This window comes from Eptesicus fuscus, chromosome 5, assembly GCF_027574615.1.
Source record: "Eptesicus fuscus isolate TK198812 chromosome 5, DD_ASM_mEF_20220401, whole genome shotgun sequence".
Taxonomy (NCBI): domain Eukaryota; kingdom Metazoa; phylum Chordata; class Mammalia; order Chiroptera; family Vespertilionidae; genus Eptesicus; species Eptesicus fuscus.
Genome location: NC_072477.1, coordinates 65,638,118 through 65,659,660, shown reverse-complemented (window position 1 = coordinate 65,659,660; position 21,543 = coordinate 65,638,118). Strand labels below are relative to the sequence as shown.

Genomic DNA, 21,543 nt, shown 5'->3' with positions numbered 1-21,543 from the left:
TTTTTGTTTTTTGTTTTCTCCTTTTATTGATTTGAGAGAGAGAAACATCAATTTGTTGTTTCACTTATTTATTTTTAAAATATTTTTTTATTGACTTCAGAAAGGAAAGGAGAGGGAAAGAGAGATAGAAACATCAATAATGAGAAAGAATCATTGTTCGGCTGCCTCCTACACACCCCACACTGGAGCCTGCAACCCAGGCATGTGCCCTGACCGGGAATCGAACCATGACCTCCTGGTTCATAGGCTGATGCTCAACCACTGGGCTGCGCCGGCCAGGTTCCACTTATTAATATATTCATTGGTTGATTGTTGTATGTGCCCTGATCAGGGATCAAACCCACAACCTTGGCATATTGAGACAAGGCTCTAACCAACTGAGCTACCCAGCTAGAGCAAGAGTGGAATTGTTGGAACATATGGTAAATTTGTGTTTGACCTTTTGAGAAACTGCCAGAATGTTTTCCAAAGTGGCTTTACCATTTTGTATTCCCACCAGCAATGTATGAGGGTATCACTTTTTCCATATCCTCACCAACACTTGTTGTTGTCTTTTTGATAGTAGCCATTCTAGTGGATATGAAATGTGATTGTTATTTGCATTTCTCTAATGATTAGTGATGTTGAGCATCTTTTCATGTGCTTATTGACCATTTGGATAACTTCTTTGATGAAGTTATATCTGTTATATCTTTTGCTCGTTTTTAATCAACTTCTTTGTTGTTGTTGAGTTGTAGGTGTTTTTTATATTTTTTATATTTTTTGACTATTAATCCCTTATTAAATACAGCCAAACCTGAATTTTTTGAACAATTCAGTTGCCAACCAGTTTATTTTCAAACTGACAACCCTTTCAAGCTGATACCTGAGAATGACAAAAAGTGTCTCTCAGGCAACAGAGATAATGCTTTTATTGCTGGTGAAATCAATGTCAAGGATTAGCACAATTTTAAAACATAAAAAGGCCATCAAGAGTGCTAATGTTGCCCAGCTGGTGTGGCTCAATCGTTGAGCATTGACCTATGAACCAGGAGGTCAAGGTTGTATTCCCAGTCAGGGCATATGCCCAAGTTGTGACTCACTCCCCATGCAGGAGGCAGCCGATCAATGATTCTCATCATTGATGTTTCTTTTGCTTTCTTTTTAAAAAATATATATATATATTATTGATTTTTTTACAGAGAGGAAGGGAGAGGGATAGAGAGTTAGAAACATCAGTGAGAGAGAAACATTGATCAGCTGCCTCCTGCACACCTCCTACTGGGGATGCGCCCGCAACCAAGGTACATGCCCTTGACCGGAATCGAACCTGGGACCCTTCAGTCCACAGACCGACGCTCTATATCCACTGAACTAAACCAGCTAGGGCTTATTGATGTTTCTATCTCTCCCTCTTCCTTGCTCTCTGAAATCAATAAAAAATATTTTTAAAAAATCAACAGAATCATTCTGTTAAAAAAATTTTTTAAAGAAAAAAGAGTGCTAATGTTGCTAAGTGTGTGAAAGAAACAGTGATCACAGACAATGAAAGCGGTAGAAAAACTTGCTGATTTGGATAAAGGAAAAGCAGTTAGCCAGTGACAGCTGTCTCAGAGGCAGTGATAGATGAACAAGCAAAGATGCTGCACGCTGCCCTGGAAGACACCCCTGGCTTGAACACTAAAAGTGATTCGTTTAAGGCTGGTAGGGGGTGGTTCAGTAAATTTAATAAAAAACATGTTTATTTATAGATTAAACAATACATTAGACATGTATTGTATATAAGAAAGGTTAAAACAGCCGAAACCGGTTTGGCTCAGTGGATAGAGCGTCGGCCTGCAGACTCAAAGGTCCCAGGTTCGATTCCGGTCAAGGGCATGTACCTTGGTTGCGGGCACATCCCCAGTGGGGGGTGTGCAGGAGGCAGCTGATCGATGTTTCTAACTCTCTATCCCTCTCCCTTCCTCTCTGTGGAAAATCAATAAAACATATTTTTAAAAAATGCTATTATTTTTAAAAAAAAGAAAGATTAAAACAGGGAATCTTTTGGGGATCTGGAATGGATTAATTCAATTTACATTACTTATAATTGGAAAAAATGATTGTCTTCCACAAATCGCTTCTTGAACAGCCTTCCAGAATGAATTAAGTTCGAGAACCGAGGTTCCACTGTGTATGATTTTCACATATGTCTTTCCCATTTGGTCTTTTTTGTTGTTGTTGCTGTTAATCCTCACCAAAATATATATATATATATGTATGTATGTATATATATATATATGTATGTATATTTCCCATTAATTTTTAGAGAGGAGGGGGAGAGAAAGAGAGAGAAACATTAGAGGGACACATCAATTGGCTGCCTCCTGCACTTGCCCCTACAGGGGCCAGGGAATCTGCAACTAAGGTATGTGCCCTTCACCGGGAATTGAACCCACAACCCTTCCCGCCACAGGCCAACGCACTAACCATTGAGCAACCGGCCAGGATGGTCTTTTCACTTTTGATAGTGTTGTTTGATTCATGGAAGCTTTTAATTTTGATGGAAGTACAATTTTTAACTTAATATTTTTCTTTTGTTGCCTCTGCTTTTGTTGTCATATCCAAGAAATTGTTATCGAGTGTCATGAAACTTTTCCCCTAAGGTTTCTTTTAAGAATTTTATAGTTTTAGTTCTTACATTTAGGTCTATGATCCATTTTGAGTTAGTTTTTATATACAATTGTAAGGTAAGGGCCCAACTTCTTTGTTTGTGGGGTGTTTTTACATGTGGGATATCTAATTTTTCTAGCACCAATTTTTTTAAGACTGTTGTTTCCCCATTGAATGGTCTTGACACCCTTCTCGAAAATTATTTGACCATATATGTAAGGGTTTACTTCTGGGCTTTCTAGTCTATTGGTCTATATGTCTGTCTTTTTAATAGCTATATTTTAAAGTCACTTGTTATAGTTCCTTTTTGTGTGGTTGTGTCATCAAATGAATACTTTGCTTCATTTTGCTTGTGATGTATAGAGATGACTTTTTATTATTTTGTTTTATAAAATACAAGGTTCCAAAGTCAAATCTACTAAATAAGGTATATTCAGAAAAGTTTAGCACTATACCTTTCTATTTCACTCTTTCCTCCTTCCCATAATACATAACCACTTAGAAAATTTTTTTATCTTTCCTTTTTCCCCCTAAACAAAAGGACACAGATTCACCTACTGTCTTAGATTAATGGTAGCACTCCATACATACTTTTTTCTACCTTGCTTTTTCACTTTACTGTATATCCTAGAAATCACTTCTTATATTTTATGTCGAGCAGCAGTTGATAAATTACCTTTTTGTAAGTAATATTTTATTGGAATACAGTGATGCCCATTTGTGTCATAATTATCTGTAGCTGCTTTCTATCTAAGTTTTATTCAAAGATTCTCTGAAGTAATCATACAATTTTTCCCCCTCTTTCCTGACCATCATCAGGTATTTTAAGTGCAATAAAAAACAATTGTCCATACAATTGGTGACCCTTTTTGCCCACTTAGAAACAGTATCCCAGCCCTTTTTATGTCTACTGAGGCTTGACATTTAGTTCCTAAATGATTTTAACTCTCGTGTTTAATTCATTTCATTTTTTGTTGTTGTTTTTGTTTGTTTTCCTGTTTGTTTGTTTGTTTTATTAATCTTCACCCAAGGATATTTTCAAATTAATTTTTTTAAAGAAAATGGAAGGGAGGAGGAGAGACAGACAGAGAAAACCACTGATGTGAGAGAGACACATCAACTGGTTGCCTCCTGCACCCGCTCCGACCAGGGCTGGGGATCGAGCCTGCAACCGAGGTACATGCCCTTGACTGTATTCGAACCTGTGACCCTCAGTCTGCAGGCTGATGCTCCACCCACTGAGCCAAACTGTCCAGGGCCTCACTTCTTCATGTATCCAAATCATCACAATCCAGTCCCAAGCAGATGGAGCTATCAAGTCATTTTCAATGTGTTAGTTCTTTTTCAAAGATGAAGAATGTTCCAGTTTCTTACTGAGAGAATCTAAGTAAACATTTTCCCTTTCTTTTTAGCTGAGCTCCTCGCCAAAAAACAGCCATTAAAAACCAGTGAGGTGTACTCTGACGATGAGGAAGAGGAAGAGGATGACAAATCCAGTGAAAAGTCAGACCGCTCATCCCGAACATCGTCCTCTGATGAAGAAGAAGAGTAAGCTTGTGTACATTTTGGTCTGGTAGTTAGGACAGGTGGGTTCTTTGAGGAGAAGCTTATTGTAGTTTCCAAAATCTCCCTGTTTGGTCTCTGAATATTGTTTGGTCCAGTACCCTGAATTTCGGAGCTGAGTTCCCAGGACATTAGCCAAGACATATGTTCCTGCCTTTGGCTCTTGGCCTGAAGCCCTCAACATTTCATTTGGGCTCAGTAGGTAGGAACTGACTTCATGTCACCCCCATTTTGGCCAGATGCTTCCATTTGTTTTCTTACTCTAATAGGTTATCTGGGAAGGTGGCAGTCTTATCAACACAGTTCACACAACTGGTTAAGAACAGGATTCTATTACCACTCTTTCCTGTCGGTTCATTTATTTCTTCTACTGCCTTAATCACATGTACTTTGATTTCATTAAGTTTTATCTGGATCAGTTTGTATGATGAACACTTTTCCCAGTGCCCTTTGTTCCTCACAGGAAAGAAGAGATTCCTCCAAAATCACAACCAGTGTCCTTACCCGAAGAACTGAATCGGGTTCGATTATCACGGCATAAGCTGGAACGTTGGTGTCACATGCCCTTCTTTGCTAAAACTGTCACAGGATGTTTTGTACGGATTGGCATTGGAAACCACAACAGCAAACCAGTTTACCGGGTTGGTGTTTCTTTCCTTGGACAATTATCCATGTTTTAAATATAATTACTCTCTAAGAGATACCGCATAAATCTGTCACTCTTCTAGTCCCATTTGTTCTGGGTTGTATGGATTTAACATATCTTACCCTGGAAAGGTTGGCAGTGGGAACTGACCTCCATGATCTTCATATTTGATTGATAAAACTGACCTCTGAAATCCCAAGTGCCTCCCCCAGTAAGGTAGGGTTAAGTTGGAGGGGAAGCTTCTCATGAGCCCCACAGGCTAACGGCCTCCCGCCCTGGTGCTTGCTTACTCTGCACACAGGGCTCCTGGTGTTTGGCCATCAGTTCTAACCCTGAGAAAGGTGCCCAGGACTTTCAGCTGTGGACTCCTCTTAGTGCAGGGTCACTCGTCTGCAGTCGGTAAATAGAGCCAAAGAGAGAGTGGTGTGAGAGCTCCGACTCTGTTTTTGAATATTGTCTCTGTCCTTTCTCTTAGGTTGCTGAGATCACGGGTGTTGTGGAAACCGCCAAGGTTTACCAGCTTGGTGGCACCAGAACAAACAAAGGGCTACAGCTACGGTAGGAGGGATGATTCTGTGTGGCCACTTCTGCTCCCATTGCAAACAGGCACTGCCTGTGTGGGCTGTTATTCTTTCCCAATGTGATGGTTTTCTGGGACTTTATTATGCTGTTGCCTGGAGAGAAAGTAGGATATCTGTCTCTCTCCTAGGGGAAATCAGAGATACGAAGTAGTGGGACATATAGAAGTGAAAAGGCAGGTTGTAAGACCCCCTCCTCCCAGAGCCCTACAAGCCTTTCCTGAGCATGGTCAGGAGGCTTGCTTTCTGGACCTGGCTCTGGCACTAACTACCCTGATCTTGGACAAGTCAGGTCACCTTTCTGGACTTCGTTTCCTCTTCGGTAACATGGTATTTACTGAACGTCTGCTATGTGCCATTGTCCTGAGTATCAGGATAGCAGTGACAACAAAATACACACACAAATCCTGGCCCTCTTGGCTCCTGAAGATTCTAAAGCCCCACATTGATCTAGAAGTAGTTTGCCAGGACCACTGCAAACAGCAGGTGATAGACATTGCTCTCCCGTGGCCTACCTTGCTCTCTATGGGCCCTCCCCATTCCTTCTTCTATCCCCATTATCTCCTTGGTCTGTTTGAAAAGAACCAATTGGGGAGGGCAGCGGCCATGATGTGCAGCAAGTGACTGTCTCTAGGAGAATGGCACTGACTCACTTAACTTTGTCAGCACAGGGGTCAGTAGAAAGATAGTGTTCTTCCTCTCTAGGGAATAGTTTCCTTGTCATTTAGATATGTACATGGTATTTCATATTCTGGAGGCCAGTTGACTGTGATAAATTTTATTAAAATGGACTTTTGAAGTACCAGGCCAAGTCCATAGCTTTCTTTTTTTTAATTTATTTTTTATTTTTATTGATTTCAGAGAGGAAGGAAGAGGGGGGGAGAGAGAGAAGAAACATCAGTGATGAGAGAGAATCCTTGATCAACTGCCTCCTGCATGCCCCCTACTGGGGATCAAGCCTGCAACCCAGGCATGTGCCCTGACTTGGAATCAAACCAAACACCTCCTGGTTCATAGGTCAACACTCAACCACTGAGGGACGCCAGCTGGGCTGATTCTTAATCTTGGCTGCACATTAGAACAACCTGGGAGGCTTTGTTTGTCTGTTAATTTCAGTGCCTGGTTCCTACTCCCAGAGATTCTTATTCAGTTTATCTACAAAGGTGCTTTGACACTGGAATTTTTATAAATCTTGATGATGCTAAAGCGTAGCCAGGATTGAGAACCACAGAAATAGATGGTACACAGTCCGGTAGGGTTGCTTTGCTGGTACTTGTCAACATATTCTTGGAGATGCTGTCTTTTTTTTATGTAGGCATGGCAATGACCAACGGGTATTCCGCCTAGAGTTTGTCTCAAACCAAGAGTTCACTGAAAGCGAATTCATGAAGTGGAAAGAAGCGGTAAGTGGGCAGACAACACCTAGCTGTTCCTGAAAACGGTTACAGCGTTTCTTTCCAAAATCACTTATTATGTAACTTTTTATCATGTTTTGGTCCAGATGTTCTCTGCTGGCATGCAGTTGCCAACTCTAGATGAAATCAATAAGAAGGAATTATCTATTAAAGAAGCTCTTAATTATAAATTCAATGATCAAGACATTGAAGAGGTAAGAAAACTGGTACTTCAGGGCCTAGAGGTTCATCAAGAACCAGTGTTAGAGAAGAGCATGACTTTCCCCTCCTTATATCTTTTTTTTTTTTTAATCCTCACCCAAGGATATTTTTCCATTGATTTTTAGAGAGAGTGGAAGAGAGAGGGAAAGACAGAAATATTGATGTAAGAGAAACACATCAATTGGTTGCCTCCTGCATGCGCACCAATGAGGGCCCGGGCTGGGGAGGAGTCTGCAACTGAGGTACATGCCTTTGACTGGAATCCAACCTGGGACCCTTCAGTCTGCAGGCCAACGCTCTGTCTACTGAGCCAAACTGGCTAGGGCTCCCTTCCTCACACCTTGGTGTTTTTAGCTGTGCTGTTACTGCATGAGGATGAGGGAATGCTGATAATGCTCTCTCACTGTTTATAGCTTATCAGAGTTTTTTCTATACATTCTCATTTGAAGTCATAGATTATAGAAGTGTATTCAGGGTTCAGGGATCTGTATTCTGCTAGGGTTGGTCCTTCAAGAGTTGTTTTTTTTCTCCAAAATATTTTGGTAAAATTCTTTGATCTCTGTTCTCTTGGACAGTGGCTAGCCTTACAATACCTGGCCTCTGGCTGCTGCTGTTTATTGGTGCATGTTCCTTCAGACTGTCCCAGAAGAATCTCCGTGACCCCGGAAGCAGCATAGTACCCCTTGGAAGGAACTCGCTCTCTCTGGGGCACGACACTGCTGTAGGAAGAGCAGCCCCCTTTTAACTAGCTGCTTGCCTCCAAAGTGGGCTCACTTAGCCTCTCCACAAATAGTTTAGGAATACCTCACTGCTGGTATCTCCTCTCTGGTACAGATTGTAAAAGAAAAAGAAAGGTTCAGGAAAGCTCCACCTAACTATGCCATGAAGAAGACTCAGCTGCTAAAGGAAAAGGTAAGGACTTGCTCTCAAACCTCTTTCCCTGTCCTCTAAGGACACGTGAGAATCAAACTTGTTCACTCTGGCGAGTAAGCAGGGGCAGGATTTTTCTTTCTATAAATTGAAATTGATCTTGCTTCTTCTTTTCTTCTTACTTTCTAATCACTTCAGTATCGTGTATGATCAGATAAACCCTAGGGCAGCATCAGTCTGGGTCTGAACAGATGAATTATATTGCCACGCCCAGCTGCAGTAGGTGGTTTTCCATTCTTCACGTCAGGATAGGGTGAGCCTTGTTGGAGTGAGTTAGACATATAGGGTCTGAGTTCTTGCATTAATGCTACCAGAGGCCCAGAGCCAGGTAGCTATATGGGAACGTGTTACTACTATAAGTTTTAAGTATTATTTCACATCTCCTGTCATTTGTTCATATCGTAAGATAGCTTACTTGTCCTGGAAGTCAGGGACACGTAATACAAATTATAGCCAAAATCACACACTTTCCTCATTGTGCAGGCCATGGCTGAGGACCTGGGGGATCAAGACAAGGCCAAACAAATCCAAGACCAGCTGAATGAGCTGGAGGAGCGGGCAGAGGCCCTGGACCGCCAGCGGACCAAGAACATATCTGCTATTAGGTGTGTTACAGAGTCGTTTTGATTGGGTTCCTATCCTTGGTCCACATCCTTGCCACAGTGATCAGGCGAGCCTATGGCCTTGTACATGCTGTGCTGCACTGGCTCCTCGTCTCTCTGAGGTCAAAACTCAATGGTTCCCTTCCTTGCTTCACAGCCCACTGACTCATTCCTCTTCTTCACCCCCTAGTTACATCAACCAGCGGAACCGGGAATGGAATATTGTGGAGTCTGAGAAGGCCCTTGTGGTGAGTAAGAACTTTATCTGGATCACTGAACATAATTTCAGTTAGTAAAATGATATGAAATACTCTCTACATCTGGCTTGAGTTTATTTTTTAAATTATTGAAATAATGTGTTCAGTTAACACATGTGCTCTGTACGTATGTATACATACACCCATTCAGTTTATCCTATATAATAAAAGGCTACTATGCAAAACGACTGGTTGCTATGATGCGCACTGACCACTAGGGGGCAGACACTCAATGCAGGACCTGCCCCCGGTGGTCAGTGTGCTCTCACAGGGGGAGCCCAGCTCAGCCAGAAGCCAGGCTCATGGCTAGTGAGCACAGCAGTGGTGGCGGGAGCCTCTCCCACCTCCTGGGCAGCACTAAGGATGTCCGACTGCTGGCTTAGGCCTGCTCCCCAGCCTAAGCCAGCAGTTGGACATCCCCCAAGAGCTCCTGGACTGCAAGAGGGCACAGGACAGGCTGAGGGGACCCCCCCCCCACCACCACCCAAGTGCACGAATTTCATGCATTGGGCCTCTAGTTAATTTATAATGAAAAGCAACAGTCTTCTGCTCTGTCTTACCCCTCCCCATCCTTAGATTCTTCCACAGGTATTTGTTTTTATCTGTTTCCAGTTTTGTTCCTTAGGTGGTTGTCCCCGTATCTACTTTGGTATTCTTGAGAGGAAAAGAGGGATAGACAGCTTTGACTTTTTTCAGGCCCTTGCAAAGACTGTTACTTATATGTGGGCTCATGATGAGAGGAGGGGAAAAGAGATATAGTTCTGTAATACATGCTTTCTGTTTCAGGCTGAAAGTCACAACATGAAAAACCAACAGATGGATCCCTTTACCAGACGACAATGCAAACCTACCATCGTTTCTAATGTGAGTGCCTAAAGAGAACATTTTTACTCAGGACCTACATTTGGGACATAAAATGGGTTCCATTAGGAGATTAATAAAGAAGTTAAAAATAATGTTCTTAGTGGGATTTGCTTGCCTCAAACTCGTGGGTCTGGATACTTCCCTTTTTATCTTGCTATAGGACATCCAGGTGGTAAAAGCCTGGCATAGGTTTATAGAAACCTATGGACTAAACCACCCTGTGCCACAGACATTAGAAATGTGTAGGCTGGGTCAGCCATCTAGACCTGGCTAGACTGGGCGTGGCTTCAAAGCCTTTTGCTGCCTTGAGGAAAACCCCACTAAGCTGCTGGTGGAACCCTGTGATGCCTGTGATGTTAATGGTGGTAGATAGAAAAGAATCTCAGTAGGACTGTCTGAGTGTTGAATAATCTTATTTCCTCTCTCAGTCCAGAGACCCAGCTGTTCAAGCTGCCATCTTGGCCCAGCTGAATGCAAAATATGGTTCTGGAGTGTTACCAGATGCTCCAAAGGAAATGAGCAAGGTAAGTGCAGCACTACCTCCCCTGTGCTGGTGGAGCGAGGCTGCTGGCCTGGACACCAAGCAGGACCTTGCCTAGGCGGTTCTCAACCTGTGGGTCGCGACCCACAGGTTGAGAACCGCTGCTGTAGAGCCTAAGACCATCGGAAAACATAGATATTTACATTACGATTCATTAACAGTAGCAAAATTACAGTTATGAAGTAGCAACGAAAATAATTTTATGGTTGGGGGTCACCACAACATGAGGAACTGCATTAAAGGGTCGTGGCGCCGAAACCGGTTTGGCTCGGTGTATAGAGCGTCGGTCTGCGGACTGAAAGGTCCCAGGTTCGATTCCGGTCAAGGGCATGTACATTGGTTGTGGGCACATCCCCGGTGGGGGGTATGCAGGAGGCAGCTGGTCGATATTTCTCTCTCATCGATGTTTCTAGCTCTCTATCCCTCTCCCTTCCTCTCTGTAAAAAATCAATTAAAAAAAAAAATTTTTTTTAAAAAGGGTCGCGGCATTAGAAAGGTTGAGAACCACTGTCTTAAGGCCTTCACTGCAGCTTTAGGCAACTGACATCTAGTCCTCTGATCCACATTTTCTCTTAGGTACAATGGGTATAATACTCTATACTCTGCCTACCTCACAGGAAAATTAGGAGGAGCAAATGACATATAAGGATCAGACAATGATGAAAGTGAAAGCTCTTTGAAAACTAAAAATCTAAACTGAGGAACTGCCCGAAAGAGAGCTACTTTTCTGCCTAAGTTAGATCTTTTCCTGTGGAGCCCAAACTGCCAGGAATTCCTGAAATCTTGGGTCAGAAGGTTGGCTTGTCTTAAGCCTATCTTTCTACCCTCACACCACAGGCATGAGCCTGCCCTCTCCTCTTTGCTTTTAAGCTTCAGAAAAGAAACCTCTTTGTCTGTGGCCTCCTTCCTGTCCTCTGAGAAAAGGAATCAGAAAAGAGCCTTAGTAGGAAGATCTAATAAACTTGAGCAAGAGCTTTTTCCATTAATTCTGCTTGAAGTCCACTTACATTTATGCTTTTCTAATTAGTTTTCCTCTTCACATTGCAGGGTCAGGGAAAGGATAAAGATTTGAATTCTAAGTCAGCCAGTGACCTCTCAGAAGACTTGTTCAAAGTACATGATTTCGATGTGAAGATTGATTTACAAGTTCCCAGCTCAGGTACGTGAGGGTGGGAGTGGTAATGGCCAAGGACCAGATAGCTCCATGGCCCTCTCGGCCTGCAAGGCAGCCTGATATAGGGAAGAAATGGGGGTTCTGCTCCTCAGTATTTAGAGAGGCTGCAGGTATGTTTTGAGAGGGAATAGGGACGGACATTCAGGAAGGCTACCTGAAGGAGTAAAGCACTACTTTGTAGGTACCTCAGCTGTCAATTTGCTCTTCTTTCCCATAGAATCAAAGGCTTTGGCCATCACCTCAAAAGCTCCACCAGCCAAGGATGGGGCTCCAAGGAGATCTCTGAACTTGGAAGACTACAAAAAACGACGGGGGCTTATTTGAGTGCACCCAGCCTGCTGCTTCTGACCCTGCATGCCCCATCAGTGTCCCACCTTTCCTCTTCCTTTGATTGCCCTCTTTGGGCTGGAGCAGCAGTAGAAACTGGGAAGAGACTCTAAACTGCCAGTCATCTGTAATATAAACCATTTGCTGTATAGACTTCCCTTGTCTGCACCATCTTCCATCAACCCTCCCCACTTCCAGGCCTCACCCAGTGGGGACCTGGGCTCTCTTGGGCTTTATCCATGTCTTTAGATTTGTGTTTGCCTTTTTTTTTTTTTTTTTTTAACCAGCACAGTTCATTGGCCACTCTGCACGCATTCAGTATTACCGTGAAGCTGGGATTCTTGCTGGAGCCCCAGGTGGTGATAGCAGCAGCACTGGGCAGTCTCCTCTCTGGACTGCATTGAACCCAAACATTGAACATTTGGAACCTGGCCCTTGTGGAGGGAGTGGGTTCGGGGCACCTACAGTCCTCCATCCTCTCTCCTCATCTTACTCTTCTTCCCATCTCTGTGGAAGAGGGGTTTTCAACATCAATTTAGTTTCCAAAAAGTGTACATTTGTGGGGAGGGAGGGAGGGTCTTATTTGAGAGAGAGAGAGTGAGTGTGTGTGTGTGTGTGTGTGTGTGTGTGTGTGTGTCTGCAAGTGTGTGGATTTTTTTATCATTTTTTAAAAATGCAGTACTCTTTGTATCAGTCTGTCATGGGTCTATAGCTGTTTCAGATTTTTTTTCAGCTGTACTTGAGCATCTGAAACTGCAAGAAAGAAACTCATTAAATGTGATTCTTCTTAAACAGGCCTGACTGCTGTAGCTGTGTAACTTCCCCTTCCCCACCTCCTCTTCATCACCTCCCCACCTTGAAGAAAACTCCCCAGTTAGGCCCCTTCCCTATAGGCTGTGTCCTGGCAGGTGGGAGGGAAGCCCATGGCCAAGTCCCAGGGAGGGCAGTGCGGGTGTCTTGCTCATCCCATGGGTACAGAACACAGTTTCTTGGCTGAGCGTAGAGTGAATCTTTTCCCACCCCATGTACTTGTCTCTTTCTAGTGATTCTGTTTTGCTGTTTCAGTAAGAATAATATTTTGTTTTTAAGAGAGAGTATTTAACATGATGTGGAGAGAAAGAACACAAAAAGATTTAGGTTGCAAATGTTACAAGCATGTGCAGTTTTGTGTGTGTGTATACATATATATGTGTGTGTGTATACATATATACTGTATATTGTGCAGCTAGGGTGAAGCCAGCAAAGAAGTGTGTATGTCTTTATGAAATGTTTGAAAAGAGATAAGCTGACTGCTTGATAATCATTCTCAGGTGTAAAGCTCCAAGTGTAAATAAAAGTGGCATTTAACAAATCTTTTCAGAACAAAGTACAGCTGACTATATATACTGAGAACTAAGCTAAAGAAACAGCTGAGAGCTGCTGATTCCCATGGGAGGGAGAGGAAATCTAGCTAGAAGCTCTACTTTGTATTTCTTCTCTACTTTTCTGTAAGGAAGTGGGGTGATGGGAAATAATGGAGTTAAGTTGTATTTAAACATAAAAATGAACTTGCTAATAGCTCTTCTGGGTTTAGTAGAGCCTCAGCATTGCTTTAACTTAGTTTACACTTTTTTATTTTAAAAAAATGCAGTAATGAATGGTTTTTAAAAAGTATTGTGACTGTAAAGTTGATAAATATAACTGTAACACAGCTATGTGGTAGCTGTGACACAGTTCAGTTGGGCAAAGGAGTGGTGATGGACTCATTAAAATCATATATACTTGAATAGTCCATTGACCAGAACCCTTTATAGACTATTGTATAAATGTGGAATCACAGACTGTTAAATGTTGCCTGGACTCCAGCAGAGTCCCGGAGGCTGCTGGGACCTCTCCTATCATGACTAACTTGGACTTTTTTCTCTTTCCTGGTTTTAAAAGACACGAAATTATAGAATCCTTAGAATTTGCTGGAGTCATTCTGATTCACCATGTAGATCTGTATTTAATATCATTTGGATTTGGAGAAGTGTCAATTACATTATGGCTGTGTAATAAAATTTTTATTAAAACTGCATCACACTGTAGCCACTTCACCACTACCTCCCCACATGCAGCTGCTGAAACTTTCGTTCTGAGACGCCAAAATAGCAGGGAGAAAAGCCAACCAAAGAAGACCGAAAGTTAACTCATCACTGAGTAGCCTACTCGGTGATCGCAATCAAGACTGAGGACTTGGCTCCAGTCTCACCTGAGGCAGGGCCTCTGAACTGAAATCCTACCCAGGCATAAGACATGAAATTATAGAATCAGCTGGGCTTCTTGGTGGTTCGCAGTATTTCTTGTTTTCTTGTGCTGGGAAATTGCTGCAGGGCCCCCCTGCTCCACACCCCACTTCTACCCCCCCAATGTGGTTTCAGTGTTGATGGGTACAGTACCTTAGGCTGTTTTATACATTTTTCACTTCCTTCCAAGAAGCAAAAAGGCCAGTGTCCATATGCCTAACTCATGATGTATAGGTCTGTTTGTCTGTCTTGCTTCTGACAGGTGCAGGGAAAGTCTACGCCTGCAACTTCCCTTGAAAAAGAATGCTTTTGTTTTCTGTTTCTGTTGTGAAATCCTGACCTGTCACACAAACTGTACAGATATTTGTAAATAAATTTTATGCCGTTTTAACAAGAGGATTGGATTTAGTCCACAGATTGCATCCTGAATGGCAACTCTCAAAGTTGTGTTTTGAAAATCCATGAGAGCCTCTCTTGCTTTCTCTCCTTTCTCTTAGTCCTACTTGCCCCCCAAATGAAAGTGGCTGTTTTCAGCTCTTCAGAGCCTGGTTCCCCAGAAGCCTCTCTGGTATGGCAGTTGTCTAGAGCCAGGGTGACCTTCAATTGGCCTGATTTACTTCCTACCTTGGAAGATACACCGCACTTGAGCAGAACTGGGTAGGCTCCTGATACCCTACCTAACCTTAGTGGGCATGTGGTCTGTCCAGCTTTCAGTTGGCCTAGGAGCAGTTCCTTTGCTATCCTGTTTTCTTGTGAAGGGGAACCCGGGGCACCTGTGTGGCCCTGGAGGAAATGCTGATAACCTTCCCTCCCTCCGAGCCCCCAAGCCAGGAAGATGTGCCGGGGCACCTGACACCCACTGCCTGAGGCTAGGCTGTGTCTCAGATCTTTCTGACCTTGTTCTCCCTAGGAAGCAAATTCCTCCCCTTTTGAGATGGAAAAGTGGGAGGTGACCAGACCTAGCCTGCCTCTAGTGTTGGAAGAGGTGGGTCACTGCGTTCACCCAGCAACTTAGTCCAAAGAGGGTTTGCTCCAACTCCTGACTATTGGGAGCAGTGGGCTCCCTGGGCCCTAGAGAGCAGGGATTTGAGCAGAGGGCAGCCGAGGCCCTTCACCTCCCACCTGGAGCAGTGGAACAGCCAGGTGCTGACCACCGTGGAGGGTGGGATGCAGAGGGGAGAGGGTGCAAGGTTGGCCGGGGATTGGCTTTCCTTGGGTAAACCTGAGTGGCAGTGTCCAGCAGTTCTCCAGGGCTGGGAAGCCACTGACTGACCCCCAGCTCAGACAGAGTCTTTGCATAAATGACTTCCGAGCGGCAGCCTGCCTTCTCAAGTTCCCCAGGCCAGGCCAGCCCCAGTGTGGGCTGAGCAGAGCCAGGAGATGGAGTTTCTTGGCCATGCAGAGGGGCTTAGCCACTGCAAAGGCACATTTAGGCTTTCAGCCAGTGCTCTGGACCCAAGGGAGAGCTAAGAGCTGCAAGGCACGTGGGTGCAGGGTTCACATCCCAGGGCTGCCACTTACTACCTAGGGCTGAGCCAGTTAACTCCTCTAGGACACAGAGTTCCTATATTTAATAATATGCCAGAATCGCGTTAAAGATGAAATGTTCCTTTCCCCACTAGGGGTTCAATAAATACTGTTGTTAGTGATAGCAAAGGCTGCTGGGCTTCGGAAGACAGACTGTCGGGGGCTCAGGGTGGAGGGAGGGAGCTGCGGGGTGAGGGAGGAGACTGAATCCGAAGAACAGCCCCGGCTTGGGGGGTGGGGGTTGCAGAGGAATGATCAGAAGCTGGATGGAGCGCTCCGCCCAGAGACTCCTGGCAGCCTCCACCTGGGTCGGGGGTCAGGAGGGAAAGAAACTCCTCCTCCAGGTACCGACACGTGGGCGCTCAGACTGGCCTGGGAAACAGTCCGGGGGAGCAGAACTCTCCAGCCCTCAACACGCACCCCCTTTACAGATGGCAGGTCTTAAAGCGTCCCTCTCTCAGCCTTCAGTGGCTCCGAAGGCTGCCACCGAGCCACAGCCCCAGCAGGCTCAGAAAACAGGCCCCACCTTCCCCCATCCCCCCCCCACACACACCCCTAATTAAAACAGAAAAACAGGCCCTAGCCGGTTTGGCTCAGTGGGTAGAGCGTTGGCCTGCGGACTGAAGGCCCATCGGTGTTTCTCTCTCTCCCTCTCCCGTCCTCTCTGAAATCAATAAAAATATATTTTTACAAAAACAGTACAAAACCGGAAAATAAGTGTAAATAAGTCCAACAAAGTTCCGATTCTTCCCATAATGACTACGCCAATACCTTCTTCCAAAATACCAGAATTATTTTTTTTTAAATATATATTTTATTGATTTTTTACAGAGAGGAAGAGAGAGGGACAGAGAGTTAGAAACATTGATGAGAGAGAAACATCAATCAGCTGCCTCCTGCACACCCCCTACCAGGGATGTGTCCGCAACCAAGGTACGTGCCCTTGACGGAATCGAACCTGGGACCCCTGAGTCCGCAGGCCGACGCTCTATCCACTGAGCCAAACCGGTTTCGGCCCAGAATTATTTTTTAAAAAATTTTTATAAGACCTTATTTGAGCCAAAACTGATGACAATTTCTGGGAAGCAAGATCTCAAATACTCCAATACCAGATTCTAAAAAATAAAATAAAATAATGGTTCTCTTTTAGCTGTCGATGGCCCTGCTTTGCTAATCGCAGACGGAGGGAGACCGCATCTTGCGGCCACACACGTTCACCTCTCCTGGAGTGCCCCGGCCCGTCTCCACCGACTCCCCGGGAGGACGCCTCCTCACCCTTCGGCGCACCCCGCAAAGGCCACCTCCCCGGGGAGCCGTCCCGCCCCCTCGGGGTCGGAAGCACCGCCCGCGGCTTCCCCGGCGCGGCACACCCCGCAGAGCCTCCGCCCCGCGGCCCGCCCCAGCCTGGAAGCTGCCGCCCCGCCGCGTTAACAGCTCCGCGGCCCGCGCGGCCTGGCACCGCTTAACGCCCAGCAGGCGTGGCGGCAGGAAAGGGAGCGGGGAAGCCAAGTGGACACGCGCCGCAGCCGCGCCATCTGAGGCGCAGGACCCCCCTCTCCCCGCCTCTCTCGCCCCCAGACCACAGCGCACGGGGGAATGAGACCCAGCGGCACCGACACCGTCCGCAGAAGCTCAGGGTGTCCGTCCTTTGGGTTCAACCCAAGGCCGCTGTAGACGGAGCCGCCCGGGACCGGGCTGCTGTGCCGCAGCCCCGACGGACCCCGACGGACCCCGACAGGCCAACAGCCTCCGCCTCGCTCGCCTCCTTGCGGCCCAGCTCCCAGCTGCTGCCGGCACGTGCGCGCTCCGGCGTCTCGGCGTGGAGCCGGCTGGGCGCGCGCCCGCGGCCGCCCGGTGTGGGGGAGCGGCCTCCGCGCCCGTTTTTGCTTCCTGAGACCCACAGGCAGGGCCTCTCAACTGGGGGGAAGGACGGAGCACAGCCTTTGGCCTGGCCAGCGTTCCGGAATGGGCGGTCTGCTGCCTTGAGATTTGAAGGCCTCTCTAGCGAGAGCGAAGCCTTTGTGTGTGTGTGTGTGTGTGTGTGTGTGTGTGTGTGTGTGTGTGTGTGTGTGTGTGTGTGTGTGTGTATGGGTGTGTGTGTATGTGTGTGTATGGGTGTGTGTGTGTATGGGTGTGTGTGTGTGGTGTGTGTGTGTGGTGTGTGTATGGGTGTGTGTGTGGTGTGTGTATGGGTGTGTGTGTGTGTATGGGTGTGTGTGTATGGGTGTGTATGGGTGTGTGTATGAGTGTGTGTATGGGTGTGTGTGTGTATGGGTGTGTGTGTGTGTGGTGTGTGTGTGTCCCACCCGGTGCTCCGTGGACTGTTCGCTGCGCACTGCGGGGTAGAGATCACCCTGGCAGGCAGAGACATCACAAATTTAATTAGGGGATGCGCGGGCGGCCCACCCCGCAGTTACAAGATGGGGAGCATGGGGGACAGAAGCCTAATACACCCCAGGCCTTAGAGCAGTTGCCTCCATCCACACCAGCAGCCACAGCCCTGACCTCAGATACTCCCTTCACTTGGCCACTGGGAGAGTTTCTGCGAGTTCTGAAGAGAGAGGAGAGAGAAACACAGGAACACAGGCTCCTGGGAGAGATGGGAAACCTTGTTTCTGAAATATGTCAGGAGAGAGAATGTTCTTGTTGCGCATACACAGGCGTGGTGACACATTTTGTTCGCTTTAGAGGAGAGCGATTCAGATGGTGGAGGGTCAGTGAAGGCTGCCAGGTCTCTAGCCCTACTAAACTCTAACCTATCCAGCTCCTAATTCCCTAACATTCCCACCAAGTCCCTCAATTATGGGACCAGAGATGGATGGCACGGGGAGGAGGAGAAATCCAGAGGCAAAGAAAAGGGTCTCGGCCTGTAAACTGAAAGGTCCCAGGTTCGATTCCGGTCAAGGGCATGTACCTTGGTTGCGGGCACATCCCCAGTAGGGAGGTGTGCAGGAGGCAGCTGATTGATGTTTCTCTCTCATCGAAGTTTCTGACTCTCTATCCCTATCCCTTCCTCTCTGTAAAAAATCAATAAAATATATTTTAAAAAGAAAGAAAAGGGTCTGGGGCTGTCAGTTGAAGATAGCCATTAGCTCCCTCTCCCCAGGAGGAAGACCTCCAATCCTTCCCACCCCCAAGTTTCCACGGGGCCCCAGCCGGGCCAGCCCTCCTTCAGCAGAGAAGGGCATCTGGTTGACCAAGGGTGGGGAATTGTGTGCATGAAGCCTCGGAAAGACCAGGGTCTCACTGACAGTCCCTTGGAAACAGTAAATGCAGCCATTTGGCATCTTGGGGCTTGTTTTCCGGTTGGGTCCTTTCTGGTTTCCTTCCTCCACAAGACAATATGAAATTATACACCACCACTCCCAGGAAGGAGGGAGTCCTCATAGGAGTTACTCATTCCTGTATTCCTTTCACCTAGCACAGTGCCTGGCTCATAGCAGCTGTTCAATGGAAGTTTGTTTGCTCTGTGAGTGACTGAATGAATCACAGGTCTCGTCACAGAATATTGGAATCTTGGACTTAGTCCCTTGGAGGATACCAAGCCCCACAGAGCATGTCTGGGAGTTGCTGTCTAGAATGAGACCCTGTATCACCTGGTCTAGAGAAACCTTTCCTGCCACCCCTTCTGCCCACTCCCAACACATACACACACACACACACACACACACACACACCATAAAGGCTTCGCGCTCTCTGGAGAGGCCTTCAAATCTCCTCAAAGCAGCAGACCGCCCATTCAGGAACGCTGGCCAGGCCAAAGGCTGTGCTCCGTCCTTTCTCCCCCAGTTGAGAGGCCCTGCCTGTTGGTCTTAGGAAGCAAAAACGGGCGCTGTGCCTGGCAAGGGATGGTGAGCAGTGACCTTGCTTCTGTCACTGGGGCCACTGTGCTGCCCTGGGGTAGGGGAGGGGTGGGGAGGGGCAGTGCTAAATCAGGTAGGCGGGGGAATAACACCAAGATCCCAGGAACCCCTCAGCTCCCAGACCCCATTTCCCAGGCTTTCCCACCTTTTGTGCCCTGGCTGTTACCCCCTAGGAGGGTGTAGCCCTCAGACCAGATAAATTCTGAAGGCCATGGAGAGGCATGAAAACTCAGACACACCAAGTGCAGGCTTCTAGGGTATAGAAGGATCCTGAATGAGATGCCACAGAAGGAAGACCAGTTCTTCCCTCAGACATGCTTACCGTGTTGGTAAGGCAGAGGGACTCTCGTGACCCATCTCAGATCAGCCACCTAATGACCATTAAAACCTTGAAACGTTCTTCTATGCCTCCATTTCCCCCCATTTTTTAATTTTTTTTTTTTTTTTTTGCAGAACAGAGGCCATGCCTCCATCTACATAGTAATCTGGTTTTCTCTACATCCTTCTACTCACATTCATTTATTCATGACCTGAAGAACTGGGGAAACTGAGGCACCAAGGACAAGATTCCAGGATTTGAAAGGTCATTCTTGGCTCAACTAAGAAGACATGAGAGCCCCTTGACCTTGTCTACAACTATATTGGGACCCACAGGCCCTGCCCCAATATATGCCCTTACGCTTTCTGCCTGTGGTGAGGTAGAAGCAGACTCTTCTCTCATTAGGTAAGGTAGGAACAAAACTGCCAGATGTTAATGAAAGATCCTGAACACAGCACAGGAATAGCAGTCAGGGGACCTAGTCAAAATACACTCCGGATTTTCCACCAACTGGCTGTGGGACCTTGTAGAAGTGCCTTCACCCTTTTGTTCCTTCTCCTGTATTGTGAGGCTAGGCTGTATCTAAAGGTCCTTTCCACTCTAAAAGTCTACGAAATTAGCTCTCACTTCAAACCCATTCCCAGGTTTGCCCTTACCTTTCCAGTGAGGGACCCCTGGCAAGTATGAGCAAAGAGCTCTTCTTTGGCTATGGACCCTTGGGCAAGCGCCTGATACCAGAAGAAAATAAATTACCCTTGAGTTTTCTCTTGGCAGCCAGGACAGAGACCCAGTTCCCACCCTGCGTGTTCCTCTGGCTGTTACCCCCGAGGAGAGGGTAGCCTTCGGATCTGATCGCCCAGACATTGACAGGCACAGTGCCCGTCTCCCCAATTCTGACAGGTCCTTGCCGACTCCCCCATGCTGGGTTTGTCCCCAGTCCCCCTCTGAGGGCAGTCCCTTCCCAGCCCCCACCACAGACCAGGGCAGCTCCAACAGAGGGAGAGAAGTGAGTCCAGGAGGCGTGGGTGTTTCTGGGACTCCAAGCTCTACAGTACACCCCTCACCCAGACGCCCAGGCTCCTCCAGGCTCCTGTGCCTCAGAGGACTCAGTGTTCAAACTCCTGTATTTTCTTCTTTCTCTCACTTATTTCCTCAGTTTCTCCTCCTCCCTTCCCCTCCCCCTCCTTCTTCATCAATTTCCCCAAAATCTTTCTTCTTTGCTGAAGGTTCCCGTTCTTCCTCTGAGCCCTCCTTTTCTCTCCTCCGGGGCCGTCCTTGAACCCTGGCTGACTGACGGGAGATCCGGAAAGGAAGGCTCCTCCTTTGGGCCATCAGCATCAGAGGCAGTCCTGCAACCCTCTCCCCGCACAGCCCCCAACAATCCCTAGGCACCAGGCACCTGATAAGGGACCCTCACTTGTGGCCTTTGGGGGAAGACAGCAAATGCGGTGAGATACTGAATTCTACTCAGAGCAGCCTTGCAGTTCAACTGACCACTAACGTGTGAAGTGGCCAAAGACCCACCACAAAGACGCCACCCATGAGCACATGGCGGTGCATGAAACACTTCCCCACCCTCCGCAGTCTCCCCGGTTCCACAGCCCAGCCCTGTGAGTCGGTGAGGTTTTCCTAATCACATTCAGAGGGAGGTGAACCTGGGATTGGCTATTTCTACCACCCACCCTCAAACCCCTCCAACGTCTTAGAGATCTCACACCTTCCGTTTCATTTTATTCTGACGAGCAATCCCGTGAGGTGGACAGCAGCCTGGAGGAGGAGAATCGGCAGCTCAAGGGGAGGAAATGACTTGCTTACAGCCACACAGCAGACTCCGAGCCGCA

At 46.7% G+C, this 21,543-nt stretch overlaps 1 protein-coding gene across 2 annotated transcripts in view; it reads left to right on the top strand.

Annotated features, from left to right (window-relative positions):
• RTF1 (RTF1 homolog, Paf1/RNA polymerase II complex component) overlaps positions 1–12,314 on the top strand; it is a 61,879-nt gene extending 49,565 nt beyond the window's left edge. Inside the window, exons 7-18 of one of the 2 annotated variants that reach the window (XM_028147513.2) lie at positions 4,044–4,179; positions 4,658–4,835; positions 5,316–5,398; positions 6,734–6,821; positions 6,920–7,027; positions 7,869–7,946; positions 8,448–8,569; positions 8,757–8,814; positions 9,610–9,687; positions 10,116–10,211; positions 11,276–11,387; positions 11,620–12,314. In XM_028147513.2, the coding sequence (XP_028003314.1) occupies positions 4,044–4,179; positions 4,658–4,835; positions 5,316–5,398; positions 6,734–6,821; positions 6,920–7,027; positions 7,869–7,946; positions 8,448–8,569; positions 8,757–8,814; positions 9,610–9,687; positions 10,116–10,211; positions 11,276–11,387; positions 11,620–11,726 (1,244 nt within the window). In that variant the 3' untranslated portion in view covers positions 11,727–12,314. The remainder of the gene's footprint in view (positions 1–4,043; positions 4,180–4,657; positions 4,836–5,315; positions 5,399–6,733; positions 6,822–6,919; positions 7,028–7,868; positions 7,947–8,447; positions 8,570–8,756; positions 8,815–9,609; positions 9,688–10,115; positions 10,212–11,275; positions 11,388–11,619) is intronic. The other variant, XM_008143024.3, reaches the window with a different exon arrangement.
• Positions 12,315–21,543: the final 9,229 nt, after the last annotated feature.